This window comes from Canis lupus, chromosome 18, assembly GCF_011100685.1.
Source record: "Canis lupus familiaris isolate Mischka breed German Shepherd chromosome 18, alternate assembly UU_Cfam_GSD_1.0, whole genome shotgun sequence".
NCBI classification, from domain to species: Eukaryota; Metazoa; Chordata; class Mammalia; order Carnivora; family Canidae; genus Canis; species Canis lupus.
Genome location: NC_049239.1, coordinates 50031660 through 50055305, shown reverse-complemented (window position 1 = coordinate 50055305; position 23646 = coordinate 50031660). Strand labels below are relative to the sequence as shown.

At 53.5% G+C, this 23646-nt stretch overlaps 1 protein-coding gene across 2 annotated transcripts in view; it reads left to right on the top strand.

The window, feature by feature from the left end:
* Window positions 1-5591: 5591 nt before the first annotated feature.
* The window catches only part of LRP5 (LDL receptor related protein 5), a 107399-nt gene continuing 89344 nt past the window's right edge, over window positions 5592-23646 (top strand). For both annotated transcript variants that reach the window (XM_038563697.1, XM_038563698.1), the window contains exon 1: window positions 5592-5696. In XM_038563697.1, the coding sequence (XP_038419625.1) occupies window positions 5633-5696 (64 nt within the window). In that variant the 5' untranslated portion in view covers window positions 5592-5632. The remainder of the gene's footprint in view (window positions 5697-23646) is intronic.

Below are 23646 nucleotides of genomic sequence, written 5' to 3'. Positions count from 1 at the left end.
ATGGTAGCCGTGCCTCCAGGTGCTCAGGCCAAAAGCTTTGACAGCATCCTTGACTCCTCTCAGCCTTGACGATGCTCTCTGTGTCCTCTCTCCTCTCAGAGAGATCCAGAACTCGACCACTTCTCACCGCTGCCGGCCTCGTTCCCACCATTTTGAACTTGGGCTCCTGCAATGGCCTCTCCACTGGCCTCTGCTTGGTTCTCCTGCCCCTGCAGTCTGTTTCCCACATAGTAGCAGAGAGATTCCATAGCATGGAAATCAGATCCTCTGCTCCCTCTGCTCCTGGCCTCCGTCTCACTCAGAGAGAAGATGGCAGAGCTGGCCCACTCCTCTCTGACCTTGGCTCTCTATCCTCGGCTCTACTGGCCCCTCACTGTGCCTCTGGGCCTTTGCACTGGCCTTCCCTGCTGACTGCAGTCTCCCTCCCTCCCTTTTTCCAGGTGCCTGCAAGGCTGTTGCCTTCCTAGGGAGGCGACCCTAGGAACTCGGTACCCCTTGACCCTCTTCCCCTGCTTTATTTTTTCCAGGACAGGCATTACCATAGGACTCCCCAAAGCACGGGTGGAAAATGTGTCTGGAAAGGACCAGATAGCAAACATTTTAGGCTTTGCAGGCACACCATCTCTGTTGCCACTCCTCGACCTTGCCCTGATCGTATAAAGACAGCTGGGGGATGGCACCCCGGATAAACCTCTCTGACCTCAGGTTCCTTCCCTGGGTTTGAAAAAATTAGGAGCTATATTCATTGCCTGCGGCTGCTGTAACAAACCACAGACTGGACGTCCTAAAACAGCAGAAATGTATTCTCTTGTAGCCTGCAGGCCAGAGTCCATGATGCAGATGTCAGCAAGGCTGCGCTCCCTTCCGAGGCTCTGGGGCAGGATCCTTCGTGCCTCTTCCACCTTCTGGGGGCTCCGGGCACTTCTTGGCTCATGGCCCTGTCTCTGCCTCTGTCTTCACATGGGCTTCTCCTTTTTTCTCCTTCTCTTCTGTCTCAAATCACCTTCTGTCTTTCTGGTATAAAGACAACTGTCACTGGACTTGGGGTCCACCCAGATAATTCAGGATCATCTCCTCATCTTATGATCCTTAACTTTAAAAAAAAAAGAGATTGTATTTATTTATTTATGAGACACACACAGAGAGGCAGAGACACAGGCAGAGGGAGAAGCAGGCTCCCCTTGGGGAGCCCGATGCAGGACTCAATCCCAGAACCCAGGGATCACGGCCTGAGCCAAAGGCAGACGCTCAACTACTGAGCCACTCAGGCACCCCTGACCCTTAACTTATCGATACCTGCAAAGACCTTTGGTCCAAGTAAGTTAACATTCCCAGGTTCTTGGGATTAGGACATGGGTATGTCTTTTGGGGGGCCACCATTCGACCCACTACAGGTGTCTTTAAAGTGCCCTAAAAGGAAAATGAAACCGGAACATCAGCTTCTTCATCTGCAGCAAAAGAGAAAATGAGGTGGATCAGACACCTGTGTGGCTCAATGAAGAACATGGTCCCCAAGGACACAACTTACACAGCAGCCGAACCATCAGCAGGGCTGGAACTCAGGCTACAGAAAGTCAGTGTTGGTGACAACGGTCAGCAGGGGAGGTGGGGAGGTGACACTGAGTGGGTGCCGGCACATCCATCCTCCTGCCCCGTCCTGGGCCCATATTAATCACAATTCACATCCAGGCAGGACTTTAACATCTAAAGAGCACATTTCTGAGTCTCCTCTTACTGGAGGGTCACATCAGCACCGACAGGTAAGAAGTTGATCAGATACCACCATTGTCATATTAACGATTGAGGACACCCAGGCTCAGAGAAGTAAAGTCCGGCCCATGTCCCTCACAGCCCAGCAGCTTCCACAGTGACCATGCCCGCTACCATCGAAGCCTTCCACTGCCCATCCCCTCGCAGCAGTGGCCATCTGCCCTCGCCTGGCCCTGGTGCAGGTTGCTGGGAGGTGGTGCAGGGGAGAGGTCCGGCGAGCTCGGTGACATTCCCATTGCACGCCTCTACTGAGCAGCCCTCCGGACGACGCTTGTGGCCCAGAGAGCCTGGGGACACTGGGTACCCAGTGCACACCTCTGATCACAGTGGCCAGGCCGGACGGGCAGGAGGGCTCTTGTGCTCAGAATAACTCTCTACAGAGTCAGCATGTCCTAGCTTGGGAGGGCAACCAAAAAGGCACCTTCCCCCAAGTGTCACAGGGCTGAGATGCCATCCCCTGATGGGCCCTACAGGGACCCCATTTGAGCCCCTGTCCCCGGAAACGATTAGATCCGACAGGTGCCGAGCCCCGTTACCTCATTGTGATGGAACTTGCATCTGAGCGGTGAATTGAGAGTGAACACTTCCAAATGTGAGGCCTAAGAAAAGGTCGGTGGTGTGATGAGCTGTGACAGGCAGTCTTCTGGGGAAGTGGGAGCTTAGCACATTCTCCGGTTGCTTCTTATGTGAGTGAGGAGTCTAAAAATGACTGCCCTTGTGATGTCGGAATCCTGTAGGATCTAATCGTGATTAGTTCTCATTTGTTCTCTGTAAATGACTTTTCTCAAAGTTCTGATAGGAATCAAGCAACCTCAGATCTTGCTATGATGCCTTGAGACCTGGGGCTCAGTCCTTCCCTTCTTGGGAGGGAGAGTCTCTGGTGGCTTCTCCACCACTGGCATCTCAAGAGTCCTCACAGGAAACCGTGGGGCATGCTTGGAGCTGCTGCCAGCCCGCCATCACCTGACCTCCACGGTGTCTTCCTTGTTGACTGAATTCTCCCACTGAATTCTTGTCAAGCTTTCCATCTCCCTCCTTGAGGGCAAAGAATCTCTGTCTGTCCTTTTATTCTTGGTTCATTTTCCTTTTAATCATCTGTATAACTGGGCATAGGGTCTTCAGCCACTCTATGTTCCTTCTCAGATCTAGAACCATGATTTGAACTTTGGATCAGCTGCTATTGTACATGTCCCCTTAGCAGAGCCCCTACAGCTGGCCTCCCTGGGCCCTCTTCCCCTGTGCCCTCAACAAGTCCCATTAGATCTTCCCAAAGCATGCTGAATCTGGTTCCTTCTAGCCATTTGTGAGCCTCTTGCTCCCCAACCCCATCAGCCCAAGCCACTAGCTCTTCTGGTTGCTGCCATGGGACCCATATGCAGACCAGTCTCCCACATCCTCCCTTCTCTCTGGTCCTCCTGTCCCTACTCAGCAGCCAGAATGTTCCTTTTATGAACATAAATCAGCTCTTTGCTTCATTCTGTCATTCAACAAACTTTTATTGAGCACCTACTGTGTCCTGGGCCCTAGTCCAGACTCGGGAGGATACACAGGGAACAAAACAAATGAAAATCTTTGTCCTCTGGAGCTTCCATTCTAGCGGAGGGCAGAAAAGTTAAGTAGACAGTGTGTCAGATATTGGTCAGAGCAAAGAAGAAAAGTAAAACAAAGAAATGGAGCAGGATGTATTTGCAGGGGTGAGTGATGGAAAGGGTGTAGTGTACTATTTTCAAAGGGTGTCAGAGAAGGCCTGGCTGAGGAGCTGAAGACGTGAGGGAATAAATCACATGGATAACTGGGGTAAAAGAGTTCTAACAGAGAGAAGAGCAAGCGCAAAGGCCCTGGGGCAGGAGTGTGCCTGGTGTGTTTGAGGACCAGCCAGGAGACCTCCGTGGCTGGGGCAGGGTGAGGAAGAGGAAGGACAGTGCATTAAGAAGTTGGAGAGAAAAACAAGAGAGATGTGGCCAGGTCAGGCCTTTAGGTGCCCTAAGGCCTTCTGCTTCTCTTCTGAGATGGGAGTCATAGCAGATTCTTGAGCAGATGAGGGAACGGGATCTGTCTTGTTTCAAGAGGCTCATTCTGGTTGCTGAGAAATGAGGCTGAAGGGGGTCACGGCAGGAAGTGGGAGACCCGCGTAGTTTGGGAGGTGTTGGTAGTGGAGGGGCCACAAGAACTGGGAGTCTGCATCTGGCCCCAGGAGAGGCAGCAGGATGTGCTCCTGGAGCTGGGCATGGGGCCTGCGTGAGGAAACAGCAAGGGTTTCTTGCTACTTAAACCCCGTGATGGTTTCCGGTTGCTTTTGGGATAAATTCTTGACGCCTTTTCCGGGTCTGTATGTGTGGCCCCAGCTAGCTTCTCCCGCTGCGGCTCTGGCCCTCTCCCCCACCACCCCGGCCTCTGCATACCTTGGCCTCCGGGCTTCCTCCCACGAGCCCAGCATCCTGGAGGGCCTCTGCCCAGGGCCTTCACCCTTAATGCTGTCTCCACCTGAACTGCCCTCCCTACCATGCGCCTGTTCCTGGTTTGTAGCCAGAAAGTCCTCACCTCCCTAAAGTCACAATGTCCTGAGACACTGCAGCTCAACACCATCCATTTTTCATGGCATCCCTTGTTGTCTGTTAACAGTGTTTTTGGTTTTCTGTTTTAAATCTGCTTGTCTCTTGTGGTTTTGTCTCCTTCTCTAGAACATAAGCACCGGGAGGACAGAGACTCCTGCCTGACCAATAGCTTGGTCAAGCTGTCACAAATATATGAAGAATGTGGGTATCCTGGCACATGTGGCTGCTCGTGTGAGTTACAGCTAGCTTAGCACCTGCCTGCGAGGTAGGCATTGCCCTACCTGTCTTATAAGGGAGGAAAGACTACCGGAGAGGTTTATATTTAGACCTGCCCAAGGGCACACCTACTTCTAGGAAGCAGCAGAGCTGGAGTTTTGAGCTTGGGCCCCCAGTTCAAGAGCCAGTGCATTGTCACCTCCCAGGCCCTCCTGTGCCCTGAGGGTTCAGAGCTGAGCCACCAGCTCAGTTGGGCACAGAACCTGAAGGATGGGGTGGGGGCGGCGGGCTCCCTTCGGTGCCTGCTCTAGGGACCAAAGGTGAGGTCTGCCATCCTAGGGGGGCTTTCCCGTCAGCCGGCCTGGAAGCGCATCTGGAAGAACAGTGCGCCTACTGCTCAGTGTTCATGCGCTGTGACCAATATGTAGGGTATTGCATTTAGTTTAAAAAAATAGCCTCAAGCCCACCCCACTGTCAGCCCCTGCAGCTCCTGCCTTTGCCCACCGTCTGCTTCTGGGGCTGCCTCCAGCTGACGTCGCGGTCGCCCTCCTCTGCCCTCGGGTGCGCCCTCACCGGTGAGAACAGGTGTCTTGGGGCCGCCCGAGCACTGGGCCCTGCCAGAGCGGCTGCGGTCGCGGGACGGCGCACGGGCTCCCGACGCCAGACGGGCCCGGTCGCGCGCCCTTCCCACGCCCCGCCCCCCGTGCCTCAGTTTCCCCGTCGGTAACGGCCGGCTCCGGCGCTGCTCCACAGGTGACACACCTGCTTCCGGGACCCGACGGGGCCCGGAGCCCCCGCGGCTGTCAGGCCGGCGCCCTCCCCGCGCCCCGGGGCAGCGCCGCGGGGGGGGGGCGCGGGGAGGGCCGCGGGGGCTCCGGGGGGCGCCCGCGGGAGGGCGCGGCGGCGCGGGGGGCGGAGACGCGGCGCGGCTTCCGCTCCCGCGCCTCCTCCCTCCTCCCTCCTCCCCCGCCGTCCTGGTCCCCGGCGCCCGAGGGGGGAGGCGGCAGGCGCCGGGAGCCGCGCGAGGAGCCGCCGCCGCCGCGCCATGGAGCCCGAGTGAGCGCGCGCGGGCCCGCCCGGCCCCGGACAACATGGAGGCGGCGCCGCCGCGGCTGCTGCTGCTCGCGCTGTGCTGCAGCCTGGCCCCCGCCGCGGGTAGGTGGCGCGGGCCGCGGGGACAATGGCCCGGCGGCCAAGTGCGCGGCGCGCGGAAGCGACTTTGCAAGTTGGGGGCGAGTCGGGGCGCGCCGCGGGGGCCCCCCCGCCCGGGCCGCGCGCCGGCCCTTTGTCTCGCCCGCCGGGCCCCTCCCGGGGAGGCCGGGCCCGTCCGCGCCCCGAGCCGGCCGGAGGGCGTGCGGGTGGCGCCGGCCCCGCCAGGTGCGGCGCGGGCGGGTCCTCACCTGCCCGCGGCCCGGGGCGCGCCCCGCAGTGCGGCCGCGCGGGACCGTGTGGCCCCCGGGCGGCGGCGGGCGCGCAGCGCGGACTTTGGCCCGGAGAGGCCTCGCCGCCCTGCTCGGGGACTCCGGCGCGCCCGCTTCCGAGGGCCGCGCGGCGGGCCTGCCGCCCCAGAACTGATTTAAGTTGCGGGAAAGTTCGGAGACGCGGCGGCGGGCGGCCTGGCCTGTGGCGCTGCCGCGTCCCCGGGCGGACCGACACCTGCCAGGTGTCCGCGGGCCCCTGCGGCCGCCCGGGCCCCCGCCGTGGCGCCGGGCCGCTGTCCCCGCGGGGGCGGGCGCGTGGGGCCGCCGCGAGGGCCGACGGCGCGGTCGGAGCGCGTGTGCCGCGCTGGTGCACGGCCGTGGTGCGCAGCCCCGGTGCACGGCCCTGGTGCGCGGCCCTGGTGCGCGGCCCTGGGGAGCTGGGGGCCGGGCACCTTTCTCTCCGACTTTTGGTGTGTCCCGAGCGAGGGGTGGAGTTGAGGTCAGGAGGACTCAGGAAACCTAAGCGCCTCGTGAAACGCTACACATGTTCTTTTAATTTGGAGATTGCCATGTGGTTTTGAAGCAAATCTCTTGCTACCTAAATCATTCTGTTTGGACGTGAGTGTTTTGTTTTTCTGGAGTGTGGCTGGCCAGACTGGACAGGGCCACAGAGCCCTGGGCTCCCCGGGCTGCTGTTCTGCTGCTGGTAGCAGATTTTTTGGGGGGTGGCGGAGGCGGTGGCGGTGGCGGTGGCGGTGGTGGTGGCGGTGGTGGTGGGTGGCTCAGGTCCCTTTGTCTGGGCCTCTTTAAGGCAAACAGCTGTCTCCCTGAATATTTCCAGTTGGGACATTGCAGGGAGGTGTCCTGGCCAGGCTCTGTGGTCACACTCCCAGTGCTGCAGCCCCTTCATTGAGGTTTGGGGGGCGTTGAGGGGAGCGTTTCCTCAGGTCCTTTTGCCTCCCAGCCCAAGCCTAGAGAATGTTGGCGGTTTCACCCCAAATTTATCTCCCTCAGGAGCGTGTTTACATTTCTCGGCCATGTCTGATACTAGCAAAACAAGGTGATGACAAAACAATGACAGTATCTGGGTAGTTCAGGCCAACGCTGCTTCTTTTCTTTCCGGAAATGCCTGGATCACGGAGGCAAAAGTTTTTTTTTTTTGGAAGATGTTTGTTTTAAAGGTGGGGTTTCTCAGCCGGCTGTGTTGCTTTTCACTTCGTTACAGTTTTGGATTTCCTGTACCTTTTGGGGTGACGTTGCTGGAGTCAAACGCCTGTCGTTTTGTGGTTCAAGCCCCTAATGAGAAGGAATCACATCTGTGGAGTGCAGTTCTGTAGGAGGCAAAAATAGAGTTGATTATTTTAACATTAGGAAGCATGTCAACACAAGGGTTTTAGAGCACTGGCTAAAGTGGCTACCCAGTCCTAAAATGGAAGGAGAAGGAGGGCTCTTTCTGCACAACTATTTTGACTGTTCTTGATATGTTCTGTCCCCGATTTCTGTGTTAGATTCATGCGTTAGTCCGGAGTGGAGCCAGTAAGTTGGTGGCTAATTATTTTTCCTGATTGCTTCCTGTTGCAATTTGAAGCTGTGAGCCCACGGAAATGCCTTTGTTTTAGTGGTCCCGGTGCTGGGAATGGCCTTCCCCAGCTCCACGGGCCCAGGCCTCCTTACCCTCTGGCCTCACAGCACTTGCTGCAGGACCACCTGTCTGGGACCCCCCCTTCCCTCCCAGGGTGGTTACTGCAGATGCCTACTGCCTGGCCCACTGCCTGGCAGGTGGGTCCTGCTTAGTTAATAATTAAGTGCTGTGTGGAGTCCACTGAGAGAGGTCCCCCAACCCCTGTTTTCAAAGCAGGGCCCACATGCTTTTGACCCTCCCTGTTCAAATCCAAGAATTTACCCCGGTCAACCTGTATGATCCCACATTTGCTGTGGAGATCCTGCCGCATTTGGAACCCATTTAATTTCAGCTACACTGTATCACTGCTCAGGCATTTAGCAGAATTTGCCCAGTGCCCTGGGGAGGGGTGGGGTGGGGGGGTTGCAGTCAGGTGAGGACTCAGCACGGCTGCCTGCCCTGCAGCTTGGGCTTGCCAGGGCTGAGATTGGAGAGCTCTGGGGTCAGGCCAACCTGGATTTTACATGCTCAGGAGCTATTTGGCTTTGGATGACTTGATTAGCTTTTCTGCGTCCAATGTCTTCACCTGGTCCCCCCTACCCCGGAGAGTTCAAGAGCAAGAAATGCTGTGTGTACAACTCTTAGCACCATCCCTGGCCCAGGTGTGGGGACCAGTGGTGGCCGAACTGCAATGCCTGTTGTGTAATAGGGTCCTTGATCTTTTTGGCCTGGAGGTCCAAAAGCCGTTTTTACACAAGCTGGATTTTTTTTCGGCATCCGATATTTAGTCCACTGCCCTGACTCACTTATTGCTGCAACCCTGGTGGGGTCTCGAGGTGATCAGCAGTGGGGACAGACAGAGCCTGAGGACCAGGGCCTAACATCAGCCTTGGTGCTTGCCATGTGGAGGAGCTTGAGCAGACGAGCCCACCTTGTGTGCTTTGGTTTTCTCTTCTGTAAAATGGAATAATAATACTTCCTATCACTAGCCCAGTGAGTTAACACCTGCCTGGCACTCCATCAGATCTTATCATTGCTGCCGTTACTCTTTGGTACCCCTGGTGCCATGTGAAGTGCGGTGATAGAATGGCAGATGAGGCTGGGCTTTTGCTGTCAGGGCGTCCTGTGTAGACGGGGAAGGTAGGCAGACAGAAGCTAAGTATGCAGCTGTGGGAGAGGTGGACCCTGGGGGCGCTCCCTCACAGTCCCAGAGTCCTGTCCTCAACCACCAGGTGGTCTTCTCCACTGAAAGAGACCAGATTGCCATGTAGAGTCTAGATGTGATCCAGAAGGCAATGGGAGCTTCTGGAAGAATTCAGTCAGAGGGATCGGAAATGTAGGCTGGAGTCAGGTCTGTCCTAGGTGAAAGGTGTCAACTTGATTTTTTTTTTTTATTGAAATGAAAATCACGTAATATAAAATTAATCTTTTTTAAGGATATAATTTATTGGCATTTAATACATTGACTAGGCTGTGCCGCCACCAGCTCAATCCAGTTACAAACATTTCTGTCTCCCTGAAATAAAACCCCACACCCGTTAGACAAGAACTTTCCATTCCCCTGTCACTGTCTGCTTTCAGTCTCAGTGGAGTTGCCTATTCTGGACATTTCATGTATACGGAGTTATATGATATGTAGGCCTTTTGTGTTGTGTCTGACTCCTTATGTCACTGTCAGTGTTTTCTAGATTCATCCATGCCGTAGCATGTGTCCATGCTCCATTCCTTTTCTTTTTTTTTTTTTTTTTTATTTATTTATGATAGTCACAGAGAGAGAGAGAGAGAGAGGCAGAGACACAGGCTGAGGGAGAAGCAGGCTCCATGCACCGGGAGCCCGATGTGGGATTCGATCCCGGGTCTCCAGGATCGCGCCCTGGGCCAAAGGCAGGCGCCAAACCGCTGCGCCACCCAGGGATCCCTCCTTTTCAATGCTGAGCAATATCCATCGTATATCGGATAGAGTGCACTTTAACAACCCCATCGATGGGTCAATCTTGGTTAGGGACCTCTCAACAGGCCCAGGCTCTGGGCTGTGCTGAGTGGGGTTTGGGACAGGAAAGCCATTTTAAGCTGGGCTGGGAGCAAACAGATTTGTTCTTAGATCCGTGTCTCGGTTCAGAGATGTGACAGCTGGTGGCTGAGGCTGGGGACAGGCTAAGGGCCGGTGCTGGCCTCTGGGAGGAGGGATGCTGGGAGGTGGGTTGTAGTGCTGTGGTTAGTGTTGCCAGAGCACTGAGAGACACTGGACATTGTGGCTTATTCGGCGTCTTGGACAGTCACTTAACAGGCTCTCAAAATGGGGAGACTCTGATGGAGTGAGGGGCTGTATCCAGGACCTGCTGGCACATTTGCTCAGAAAGCAGTAGTATATGTACCGTGGGACAGGCTCCCGGGGTGGAGGTGGGGGGTGGCTGTCCTGGGGACAGCATGGGTCCCAGTGCTGACCTGTCAAGGCAGCTGCGGGTCTGGCCAAGAGCTGACTCCCTGGGTCCTGCCTGCTGTTCCTGGCTGGTCCCTGCTTTCTCTTCAACTCTGGGAATGGTCTGCTAGCTTGTGGCCTCAGATTCCTCATGGGCAGAAGTGGCATCTAGCTTGTGGGGTTTGTGAGGAGGGTGTCTAGTGTCCATGAGGAGGGGCCAGGAGGCTCTTCCCTCAAGACAGGCTGCAGTGCCAAGGACACCAAGAGGTCCTGCCCTAGGTAGCCAGGTTACCTTTTCAAAGTGCTGGAGAGCATGATCAAAGTCAAGGTTGAGAACACCTTCCCCAGTGGGGGGGTGGGCAGGAGTGCTGAGACCTGATGGGGGCCTGGGTTTGGTGCCAGCTTGTCCCCAAGGGGTGCTCCAAGCAGGAGCAGACCTGGCTGCTGACTCTTCCCTGTAAGTAAGGGTGTCCCACTCCCCTGAGCCACCTTGGGCCCTTGTACACATCCATCCTGCCCCTTCTGAGCCCCAAGCAGCCCCATCTCCTGTGTGCCTCCCAGGCCAGCATTTACCCACCTGGCTGTGGACAGTTAACCCTCCCCAGGCCCCACCTGTTGCTCACCTGCCAGGGGAGTGCTTACCTCACAGCAGCCGAGTAGCACTGGAACTCAGGTCTAGATGCAGTCTGTGCCCAGAATCACATGTCCACTGTGTCCTCTTTGCTCAGGGTCTCCGTTGCCATGGACCCCTTGAAAGGTTATCATGGTGATGTCACATCTGAGCCCTTTCACAGGGGTGGGGATCTGTACTCTCTGGGTATTATCTGCTTTATTTGTTGGTATTTAATTTAGTGCTTTCAGATTGCCTCGTAGTAGTTTTCTAGTGCTTAAAGGAAAGCAAAGATCCGCTCAGGGAGACGAGGAGAGTTTAGGCTTTCTGGGGTCTCAGGTGTCCCTTTGGAACTATGGTAAGGCTCCTGTCCCTGGAAGAGCCAGAGAGTGGTGCACACACACTGGGCCCTTGCGGGCTCCCTCTTGAGGTCCTGGGTGCACTTCCTTCCCATGAACGTCAGTTTCCTTCTTTGTAAAATGAAACAAGTTGGCCCTAAACTTGGAGGTATTTTCTAGGATGAGGCTTTCATTTTTCTCCCTTCAGAGGTCTTTGGGAGGGCTGCTCCTGTAAGAGGCACCTTGTCTGCCATACTGTCTGGCCCCGCTGCTCCCGGCTCCTGTTCCCTTGGGCTGTGTGGCTTCCCCAGGGTCCTCGGGGCTCCCCTTTCCCCTGGGAATCCTGTATCCTCGGGTCTGGAGTATGGTCACCCCCCCCCCAGCTCTGCCATTTCTGCCTGTTTTCCCCCTACTTATAAGTGTATGATTCAGTGGCATTAATTGCATTCACAATGGCATGCGACCGGTACCACTATTTCCCCAGTTTTTTTATTTTTTAAGATTTTATTTATTCATTCATGAGAGACAGAGAAAGAGAGGCAGAGACACAGGCAGAGGGAGAAGCAGGCTCCTTGCGGGGAACCTGATGTGGGACTCGATCCCAGGACCCTGGGATCGCTCCCTGAGCCGAAGGCAGACGCTCAACTGCCGAGTCACCCAGGTGCCCCTATTTCCCTGGTTGTTTATTGCCTGAAACAGAAACAGTGTCCGTGGAGCAGTCAAACCCCATGATCTCTCCCTCTCTACAGCTCCATCCCAGATGTGGCCTTCTTACTTTCCCATGGCCACGAATCTGCCTGTTGTACGTACCCCCTCTTCGTGGAATCACACAGCATTTGTCCTTTTGTGTGGCTTGTTTCATTTAGTGTAATGTTTTCGGGTCCATCCGAGTTGCAGCGTGTGACTGAACTCCATTCCCTTTTATGGCTGAATGATACTTTGCTGCATGGGTAATGCATGTTTTGTTTGTCCACGTACCTGTCACCGGGGCTCCTGCCCCGCTGGCTGTTGTGAACAATGCTGCTGAGAAGGTGGGTGTGTGAGCACCTCCCTGAGCCTCTGTGTTACTCTGGGGGATGTGCCTGGAAGTGGAGCTGCTGGACCATATGGTGCATCTGTGTTTGATTCTTTGGAGGATTCATCTAACTGCACGATTGTATGCAGCCGGCAGCAGCCCTGGAATTCCAGTGTCTCCACATCCTGGTCAACACTTCTTCTCTTCTCTTTTCTTTTCTTTTCTTTTCTTTTCTTTTCTTTTCTTTTCTTTTCTTTTCTTTTCTTTTCTTCTTTTCTTTTCTTTTTTCTTTTCTTTTCTTTTCTTTTCTTTTCTTTTCTTTTCTTTCTTTTCTTTTCTTTCTTTTCTTTTCTTTTCTTTTCTTTTCTTTTCTTTTCTTTTCTTTTCTTTTCTTTCTTTTCTTGCCATCCTAGTAGATGTGAACTGGTACTTCATTATGGTTTTGATTTGCTTTTTCCTGGACGCTCATGACGTTGAGCATCTTTGCTCCTACCAGTTGGCCATTTTCTTTTATAAATACGCATAAATATTTAAATGCAAGACATACATGAATATATATGCTCTGCTTAACTGTGGTTCTTATTTCCATGTGGATGGACATCTTTGTTTATTGCCTACTTTATTTCTCTCCTCAGAGATGACTAGACCTTTAATACATATCGTAACAAATGTATTACATTGTTTTGAACGCTGTGTTCATATTTTTTACCTAAACCCAGTCACTCTTTACCTGTGATTCAGTAGCCTTTTTTACTTGCTAATGAATCTTAAATGTTTTCTGTATCTTTACTTTCAGATTTTCATTCTTTTTAAAACCTAAGTAGTGTTTTATAATATGGATCTACCACAGTTCATAGCTTTTTTTTTAAATTTTTATTTATTTATGATAGTCACACAGAGATAGAGAGGTAGAGACATAGGCAGAGGGAGAAGCAGGCTCCATGCACCAGGAGCCCAACGTGGGATTCGATCCCGGGTCTCCAGGATCGCGCCCTGGGCCAAAGGCAGGTGCCAAACCGCTGCGCCACCCAGGGATCCCATATTGTTTTATTTTTTAATTTAAACTCAATTAGCCCACATATAGTACCTCATTGGTTTCAGATGTAATGTTCAATAATTTATCAGTTGCATATGACAGCCAGTGCTCATCACATCACCCACTTACCCCACCCCCCCTCCACCATCAGGCATTATTATTATTATTATTATTATTATTATTACAAGGCATGCCACAGTGACTGCCTTGTTCATGCATATCTATGCATTTGTGTACAGGCTTTTCTGTAGGATTCGTTCCTTGTCCAAGAGTATATCCGCTTGTAAGTTTCTCGAGCTCCTGACCGAGTCCTCCAAAGAGGCTGCACCAGTTTGTACCTTCCCAGGCATTTGTGAAAGGATGTGTTTTCCTGTGCCCTCTCCAGTGCTGGCAATGACCAGACTTTATTGTTCTTAAATCATCAGTTTGTTTAAAAATTAGAACACGTTTTGATTTGCACCTCCTTCATTACTGGCTTCTTGGCTGTTTGGCCATTTGTATTTCTTTTTCTGTAAATTACCTACTCTTGTCCTTAGCCCATTTTTCTGTGGAGTTGTTTCTCTTTCTTATTGATTTGTGGGAGCTGTTTATGGGCATGGACAGTAACTCTTTGTTATATTTGTTCCAGTTTTTTCTTCTGATCTGTAGTTAGTCTTTCATGCTTATTTCTGGTGGTTTATTATCCTAAAGGCATTAAAAAGTTTCATGTAATCAAAACCCTGTGTCTATTCCCTCATGGTGTGTGGGTTTGTGCTTCGTTTCTCTACCTCTAGATTATAAACACCTCTTCCTTTATTTTCTTCCAGGGCTGTTATTGTTTTGTGTTCTGTATTCAGACGTTATTTTATCTGATTTTGGGGAGGTATATGGTATCAGGTAAGGATCTGAGCTGTTCCTGATGTGCCCCTCCCCCACCTCCATCAGTGGATGGAGAATTGTCCCAACACATTTCTGGAATGGCCCATTCTATCCTCATTCACTTAAAATACCACTCATTATGTCATGTGCAGTGTTCACAGATGGCGTGGCTCCTTATTCTGACATCTTCTATTCTGCTCCATTGACCTGTGGGTGTCTTTCTGTACCAGTGTGCTGTTTCAACTCCTATAGCATCACAGTGTATCTAGAGACTGAGTGTATTCAGAGACTCCCTCTTCATTATTGTCTTTAAAACATTGTATTGACTGTTCTTTTACGCTTATTCTTTGGTGATAAACTTGAGAGCCAGCCTATCAGGTTTCATCCTTTGATCTCTTGATCCAGAGACAGTGAGTGGTCACATTCAACAGGTGTCAGAGGGCTGGACTTTAGAAGTGGTCTCTGACAAGTAAGCTGGCCTCAGGCTGTGGAAGTAAATTCATCTTCTTCCGCCACGAAGGAGCTGGTCTTCATGCTTTTGTTTCCTGTTGGCACATGGAGTGCTCCAGAGGTGACATTTGTGCCAGATAGCCAGCCACGCTCCTGTTCCCCGGCACACCAGCGTCTGCTCGGGAGATGAGCTCTTAATGCAACCAATTCCATCGTTAGCCCGAAGGGAAATATAATTACCGTGTAAATTACTGCTCCCCTCCCCTAGTTCATTCCAGAACAAAATGTGAGTAACTTTAATTTCTTACCTGGCTTGCACCCCTTTATTAGCCCAATAGGGAGTTGGTTCCTGCCTAGCAGAACTCTAAGGCAGTTGCTCAATAGGGCATTAAAAGCCGCCCGAGCGCGTGGCCCTGGCCAGAACATGTTAGCCGGGGGTGCCTGGGTGCCTTCCAGACTGTCCACTTGCAGCAGCTGCCACCCTGGAGTTCACCCTGGGAGGAGCAGGCCTTTTCCGAGATGGGAGCTGAAGTGATGTCCTCGCTGCAAGATGGTTTCAGAGCAAAATGTGTCCTCCAGCTGTTTTTTTTGCGGGGGTGAGGGGGTGGAGGAGGGAGGGAAGACCATTTTTCTGAACTTTCCCCAGAACAGATTTGGTTCCAAAAAGAGCCTGGTGGGAGTGTACACTGTCTTGCCCACCCCCCACCCCTTGCCCCATGCCCCAGATTCCTCCTGACTGAGGCTGGAGCACGGGGCTGATTCTGACACCCATTCTTCCTCTGCTCTGTGGTGCAGGCCTGGTCTCTGTTCCCTCCCACATGTTGGAAAGCCCTGGTGCTTCCTTCCTCTCCATCACCACCCCTTCCCCAGCTCCAAGACCTCCCCTCTAGGCCCCCACAGTACTCACCCTTGGGGTGGGAGACTGTACCAGCTTCTAGCAAGTCTCCTAGAACCTCCCCCTGCCCATTTACCTTTTACTCTGGCCAGATTATGTTTTCCAAAACTAGTTTCATCATGTCCTTCCTTCCCCTTCTCAGAAAATGACAGCAATTTCCCAACATCTGAAGTTGGGACTTTTTGGCCTGGGATTCCACGCTGCCCCCAGGCTGGCTTTAGCCCTCTCCTGTGCTCCCTGGGATGAGTGCTTCTCCAGACAGAGCTGTCTCCTTGGAGTCCAGAAACTTCCATGACCCACTCAGCCTGAGAGGGCCTTGGGGACAGGGGCTGCCTTCATGCTTGTCTTTCCACCTGCTGTCTTGCATGTAGTAGATGCTCAGTAGCTATCTAGAGGATTCCCAAGACCTCGTCTGTCCAGGGAGCCAATCTTTCCTATCCTTATCCCCTCTGGCCCCTAGATCTACAGTGTGGTAAGTTCCCACCCCCATCCTGGCATCCAGCATGCTGTGTTTCCCAGATTACAGAGCACCTGTCCTTCATAACAGAAGGCTTGTGGGGCCAAGTGTGGGACCCACTTCCCCAATGGAGAGTCATATTCCTGAGATATGGACTCTGAGAGGGCCTACTACAAATAAAGCTGTTTTATTTCAAGAAACCCAGTGCATCCTGAACATACTTAACTGGAGTCCAGCGTCCATGAAATACCTACCCACTCTGGGGGTCATTTGTGCTGGTTCTCTCGGTGTCACCTGTGTTTGCACAGAGTTCTCCTTTTCCACAGGCCAGAGCAGTATCAGCTCATGAGGGCCAAGGTGCTGGATCCCTAGCCCTGCCAGGGAGCAGCCCCGGCACAGGGGATTTGGGTGGGCACCTCTTGCCTGAGAGGAGTGTCGGCCTGGTCATCTTGGTGCTGGCTGTGGCCCTAGCTTTGCCTCTCTCCACAGAGCAGGTGACTGCCTGGTATTGTATCTGCTGAACAGAGCAGCCCCGACATGTCACCCTTTGCCCCAGGCCCCCAACCTGCTGGGCTGGGTACAGCGTGTCATGTTGTGTCGTGTCCCTAGGGAGGATGCAGTGTGTGCCGTTTGCAGCCCTGGGAGGTCTCTGCCCGTGTGGCCCCCAGGTGAGCACAGCACAGTAGGTGGAATGGCCTTGCTGATGCTCCTCTAGTTTTCATGTAATCCCCACCTTCTTGCTGGAGGCACTTGTGCGGCCAGTGGTGGAGCTTGAGGACGATCACTCAAAAGAGCAGTTTTCATCTGTTTGGTTGTTACCATTCCTGGGTTCTTTCTCTTTCTTTCTTTCTTTCTTTTCTTTTCTTTCCTTTCTTTTCTTTCTTTCTTTCTCTCTCTCTCTCTCTCTCTCTCTCTCTCTCTCTCTCTCTCTCTTTCTTTCTTTCTTTCTTTCTTTCTTTCTTTCTTTCTTTCTTTCTTTCTTTCTTTCTTTCTTTCTTTCTTCGTGAGGACACACAGAGGCAGAGGGAGAAGCAGACTCCCCGCTGAGCCTGATGTGGGACTTGATCCCAGGACCCCAGGATCACACCCTGAGCTGAAGGCAGACGCTCAACCACTGAACCACCCAGGTGCCCCAACCCTTCCTGCTTATTGATTGCGGCTGCGCATGTGCAGGTGGCCAGGCACAGCTGGTTAGAGCTCTATAAGGCCCACCAGCAGCAGCCAGAAACTGAGGCTCGTGTTCCCTTTGCCCTCAGAGGGGTGTCTGCATTCAGCTTTTCTGTACCAGTGGCACCTCTCAGTGTCCATGACCCCTAGGGCCATGGATATGGGCTGGAAATAACTGATTTGGAGGGTGAATGGAACCCATGCCAGGATCCAGGCAGGTCTGGCCATGAGGTAGGCGCTGGGCTCCATCTATGAGGATCCAGAAAGACCTGCTCAGGAACTCTCTACCCCCACCACCCCAAAGCATTTCTCCAGCCAGGCTCCTGCATCCTGCATCCCTGTGAGACCCACTTATTGAGACCTGTCTGTGTGACCAGGCTTTCTTGGGGCCCCACTCCATCAGGATGGAATAGGATGTTTCACAGATGGGACTCTGTTACACAGGCAGAGGGATCCTCTTAGGGTGCTTCCTGACCAGGGGCCTGTGAGACAGAGTTTCCAGAGTCTCCAGGCATGTAATCACTGATTTCTTCTTACCACAGTAAGAGTGCAAGGTCTCTCCTAGATGGCTGGGAGCTGGAGAGGTGCTGGGTTTTCCTGAGCTTCACTAGCTGGTATCAGCAGAGCAGGATGCAGAAGCAAGTGGGAATGCAGAGTTAGGAGTGTGCTCCCATCCATGGCCAGTGAGGTCCTCCCTATCAAAAGGGATAGGGGACGCATTTGGTTAAAGTGACCCCCTTCTGCTCTTTGTGGGTGTGAAGAAGGCAGGAAGGCCTCATTTCTTCTTGCCTGCCTATGGTACCAAAGGCCAGATGGGTCACTGGGGAATACTTGGGAAGGTCACTGTAGCACATGAGTGTGGTATGGGTTTCCATGTAGCAGCTGCCCCTCGGAGCTTTCTGCCTCCCAGCAGTCACTGTGGTGGGGATCCTTGGACCGAGGACATGCTGTACCGCAGTGTCCTCCCCTGCTGACCTGCCCAGGGTTATTATGAGCAGCAGAGGGGGCTGCAGAGGCATCCCAGTAGGGAGCCCCGGGGGCCCTGGGAGCCTGGAAGCCCGGGCAGTGCAGGCTGCCTCCACCTGTTCCGGCCTGGCCTGCGTTCCTGGCTCTGCTCGCAGCTCCGTGGCCTTGGGCAAGTGTGTTAACCCCTCTGGGTCTCAATTTCCTCACATGTCAGGGGAAAATTGTTGCCTGAGGATGCAACGAGGCTGTAAAGTGCTTAGCATGGGGCTGGCTCCCAGTGAGGGCTCAATAATTATTAGCTATTAGGATTATTATTACAATCGTAATTGTGATTCTCCAGGGAGAGGGCCCTCAGGGGATCCTGGAGTCAGGTTCAACTCCAGCTAAGCGGTGGCTTGGCTGAAACCATCTTAGCTCAGACTCGTTAGAAGGTGGAGTGCTGCGTTGCGGTAATGGCCATGTTGAACCCAATCACTCCGCTGAATTTGCTTCCTTGCCCAGGTAAAGCCTGGTAGGGGTGTGCTCTGGAAGCCCTGCGGCTGGGAGAGCAGGTGCTTGTGTCTGTGGGGGTGAGGATCTTCCTGGGACTTTGCTCTGTCCGAGGTGTGGTGGGGGGTGTTTACCTCTAGTTCTTTCATTTGGAGCCCCCACCCCGTCTATTTGTAGGTGTTGCCTGCCTCGCCCCCGCTCACAGGAAGTTGTTGGTAGCCCCGCTTTCTTCTCTCCCCATTGCCTGTCTTCTGACTGCTGGCTCACTGGCCTGCCTGGCAGGCTCCCGGGCTGGGCAGGGCCTCCCGTCCACTGGATCGGCCACCTGGCCAGCCAGCAGTCATCTCTAGTCCTCTTGTGTCCATTGGCCTTCCCCCTGGAGGCAGAGAAGGGAGCCCAGGCACCAAGTCTTCACCCTCAGGTGAGGTCCCTGCTCCATCTGGCTTCCCTGCCCTGGGATGGGGACAGTCAGTGCCTTTGCCCTGGGTTCCTGATGGGGCCCTGTGCCCAGCAGGCACTCCGTAATTAGAGAGGCTGCCTTCCAGCTCGGGTGCCAGGCTGGGTCTCCCATTGCCATCTCCCTCTCTCTACAGCCTGCAGGAGGGGAGCAGACCCCGCAGCCCTCAGCTCCTGGCCCTTCTTCTGCACCTGCCCTCTGGCTATGAACCTAGGTGGGACCTGCCCGTCCCTTCCTCGGCCTAGGCTGGCTTTCCTGACTTCCTGTTGCCTCTAGCCCGAGAGTAATTTAAGCCCCTAGCAGGTGCTCCTGGCCCCAAACTAGGCCCCTGGAACAGGATGAAGACAGGCAGGCAGCGGCTCTGTCATGGCCAGGCCAGATCTGGGAATAGAACACTCTGACCCTTGACCAGTGGTGATTGTCCTGGAGGTGAGGCTGTGAAGGGAGGGCACCCCTCCACCCTGTGCCTGTTGCCCAGGCCTGGCTCCTGTGCTATCTGGACCCTGATTTCCTTGGCATTGGTCACTCCCTCTTGGGAGAGTGGGGTGGCCTCTCTCCCTGGCGGGCCATTCTTCTTCCATGGTTGACCTTCACAGCAGCCCCGGAGGCAGGGAGGCTGGGCCACATCTCCATGGTCACCAGAGAGGCTCAGAGTGCTGACCTCTGTTTGGAGAGTGAGCCAGTGAGGGGCAGGCACTCCTTCCCTCCACCCTTGCATGCTGCTCAGTGTGCGACAGAAATGTTAGACTCTGTCATGAGGGAGACCTGTAGCTCCAGGCTTAGAGCCCCTGAGGCACTCTTGAAGCCCAGTGGTCCTTATAAGGGGGCCCTTGGGGAGTGTGTAGGCACAGTGCCGGGTTGCCGTGTGGTTTTAATGGTTGGTATGTCCTTACCCCCTTCCTACAGATGTGGACATTGAATCTGAGGAGCACCTGGACCCTGTACAGAGTTCTGCTGGGATGCTGGGGGTCGGGGGGCCTGGGGCAGGAGCCACGGAGATGAGTAGGAGGGCCTGCCGACCCACCAGCCTTACCTGCTCCCCCTTCTAAGCAGCACTCTTCTGGGACCTACTCTCTCTGCGCAAGAAGGAGCAGTTGGAGTCCCAGGCTCCAGGTGCATCTCTCTGTTCCGTTTCTTCTCCCTGGGCACAGAAGGGTTGTACTGAAACACAGGACCCAGATATATGGTCAGGGGGTGGGAGGCCACCATCCCTGGGGGCAGAGGCTGAGATGCTGGGCTTCTTCCTTGGAGTGTGGTAGGTCACCGCAGTGCCTTGGGGACTGGATGCCCCTCCCTTGTCTGACCCTTCTGCAGAGAGATCTGGGGGTCATTCAGGTGCCCTGAATGAGTGAATTTCAAGTGCTTTGGTACGAACCTGTCCTCTTTGCTCTCCCGTGTTGCTGATTAGCAGAGGGTGACTTTGGGCAGGTTACCCAGTCCCCTCTTCCACATACCCACATACTGAAAAAGCCCCCCCCCCCCCCCCCCCCCCCCCCCCCCGCGCACCCAGGGCCCTCCCAAATGCTCATTTCAGGCTTCTCCACATTCTTACAAAACTTCAGATCTGAAGCTTAACTTGTTTCCAAGTATAATGAGAATAATCAGAGCTGGTCTAAAGTGCTGAGCATTTACAGGCAGCCCCCAGACCTGCATAAGATATTCAGGACCCAGAAGCTCCAGCTTTTCAAGACATGTTAGTGGCCGGAGGGGCTTTGGACAGGGTTTCAGCAGGGACCAAGAACCATGGTTTCTATCTGTCCACTCTGCTCTGCCTGGGACAGAAGTGTTGCGAGCCTGAGGTCTTTTGTTTGGCTCTTGGCAGCAGCCTCGAGGCCTCAGCACCTAGCGGGCTGCTTTTTTTTCAGGAACAGTAGATCATTTGAAAGCAGAGCCTCCCAGTCTTGCCCCATAAAAAAGGAGATTTTGTAGAGTGATGGTAAATTTGGCACGCCTTTATTATTATTTTTTTTTGTGCAACACTTAAAGAAAATAAAAGCTGGTACAAAGGTATGTTTGTTTCTGAAATGCATTTCCTTTCCCAGATGTTCTTTTCTGCCAATTCCAAAATGCATTCTGAGCTCAGTTCTCGTTTCCTCTCTGTGGAGCAGAACAATGAGATCTCTGTGACCACACAGGGAAAACGCAGTCTTCCTCGCCAGTGGGCCTGGGGCGGGGTGGGGCCGCTGCAGTCGTCCCACCTTCTCCCACTTCAGTGGAAAGGACCAGTCTGTGCCAGCAGGGTTAGGGACTCCCGCTGACACTCCCACTGACTGTTGGCGGGGGGTGGGGAGGAAGGGGGGTTGCTTAGAGGCACCGGGGCCCTGTGCACCTTTGTTTCTAACTCTTTAGTTTGCTGTGTGGCCGTGCACTAAATTCTTGTATGTGCATTGCCTTTGTGCATCCTGGGACTATGTTACCTGGAGCTGATCTGGCCCCTTCTTTCTGGCATCAAATACTGGTGTCCCTGGCCAAAGGGCAGGTGTCTAGGACACATTGCAGAGGCAGAGTTGGCCGGAGAGCCAGGTAGACCCCGGTGGACATCCCCAGAGTCGGCAGGACCTCGGGCCTTCCTTGGCTGGTTGGCCTGTCCCTTTTGCGCTTGACATGGGTGATGCATGTGCTCCTTGGGAGCCATGGACCGCACAGCTGCATGTGCTCCCACATAATACATGCGTGCACACAAGTGCAGGATCCTTAGCACCTCCTTGGTTAATTTCCAAGGACTGTTAAGAGACCCATAAAAGCTTGCACTTAGGATGGATTTTATACTGATGTCCATTAAGAATGTTTCTCTGGGGTGTGCATTTTTATTTAGGGTGTGCATTACATGATATCTTTACTTTTTGGTCAAGGTACCCTGCCTTCGAACACCCGTGATACACATAACTAGGCTTAATAAATAAAAGTAGCTCACGGTTACTACACATTTACAGTGTGCCAGGCAGGTTCTGAGGGATGTTCGATTGACTCATTGAATCCTTGCCGCCACTCTGGGGACTGGGTGCCCATTATATAGATGAGCAAACTGAGGTTAGGAGAGCCTGCAGAACTTGCTTGGGATCACGCAGAACTCAAATTGGCAGACTGAGGCCCCACTGCCTACTCCTTAATTGCAATTTGAATTATAAAAGTGTTTTCTTTCATCTATAAAGGAAATAGGCTGCAGAGCCCCCAGTGCATTTAGATACGTGGCCTTCATTATAAGAGGTGGGGAGGACCCAGGCCAGAAGGCTCTCCTGGGTGGCCCCACCTTCTGTACGAACCTGAGCAGCCACCTTGGTGCCCGTTTCCATGGGGCCTTCAGGACTTTGGGTGGAAGCTCCTGCCTCCCCTTTCGCTGGAATGGGCTGGCAGAGTCAGCCCCCCAGGGCCTCCGGGTCAGTCCCTGCCATGGCCTTGGGCCACTTCCGGGAGCGGGGAGCTGTTGAGCCGAAATGGTATGTAATCAGAATGCTATATTTTGTCGAAAATAAGAATGTTAGTAATGGGCTGGTTTCTGGCAAGTCCAACTGGGACTCTGAAATACATATTTTTCCCTACTCTGCCCTAAACCTTCTAATTAGTGAAAACGCACATTTGCAAACATAAATCAAATGTCGTATTTCCTACAAACTTGTCCTAGGTATCACTGAGCTAGTAACATTCCACGGTTGCTAAATTAGGGCTTGCAGAGTGAGTGCATGTGAGTGTGTGTGTGAGAGAGCGAGCACGAGAGAGCGAGCACAAGCTCATGAGGAACAGGAGGGAAGGAGAGACTGGGGTGCCTGTTGGGGAACCCACTTCTGTCCCTCACAGGTGCTTGGGCCCCTGCTTCTGGCTCCCTTACCTGTCAGCACCTACAGGGTCACCGCAGTGAAACTTATATATTTGCCCAAATACAACATAGTTGGTAGAGGAAACGGCTTCAGGGAGCAGCACTTTCCCTCACAGGGAAATCTCTGCAGTGTTTGTAACCAGACCCTGACATCCACCACCAATGCACTCCGTTAATGGACTCTGTTTTGGAAAGGGCGATCATCTCTGGTAACTGGCCCTGGTGTGGGCTGTGCCCTCCCTCCCTGGCATTGGCACCAGCTCTGGAGCCCCGTGCACTTCTGGGGCTGCGTTCAAGGAACTGGGCTTGGGGTCCCAGGCAGTTGGGGTCATTTCCAGTTCTGAGCCATGTTGTGGGGGTAGGATGCTTACCTGCCTGTGTAGACCAGCATCCTGGAGCTTGTTGGGTCATTGGTATCTGGGGTGGTTGGTTGCAAATGATTTCCCAGTAACCGGATGGAGAAAGCCTCTTTGTCAGGACTGACATCCTCTGGCCAGAAGACCATGTGAGAGCCCCCAGAGAGCCTCAGAGAGCCCCCAGACTTGGATATATCAGTCTTCTTGTTCACGAAAAGGGGAGGAGGTGGCTGGGGATGGGAAGTAAGTGTGATGGGCTGGAGATAGGATCTGTGGTGCCTCTGCTCAGTCTCTGCTGACGTGTCCCATTCAGTTTTGCTTTTGTGTTTTCCATTTCACTTTACCTCCAGGCCACTTTTTCTCAAAATGTGTCCCCTAGGTCAAAACTAAATGGTGCTCTTTCATCAGATACACTTGGGAAATCCTGGGTATAGGACATGAACTAGGTTTCCTCATTGTGGGACTTCTCAGAGCCTTTAAAATGGCAGTTACATGCTAGATGGTGTCTGCTCTCTATAGGCTCACTCCACAGGTTGGGGAAAAGGGGTGGTTACTGGTGTGTGAGCTCTATAGTGCCCAAGGTAACAGGGGACATCACTGGCACTGTTCTTTCCCATCACCACTGCTTCTTCACACTTGTCACCTCTGGGCAGTGGTCTCCTCACTCTGCTGACTGTATAGAGTAGCCTGGCTTTGTGTCTGGGTCCAAGGTCAGAGTAAGCCCCTGCCCACTCCT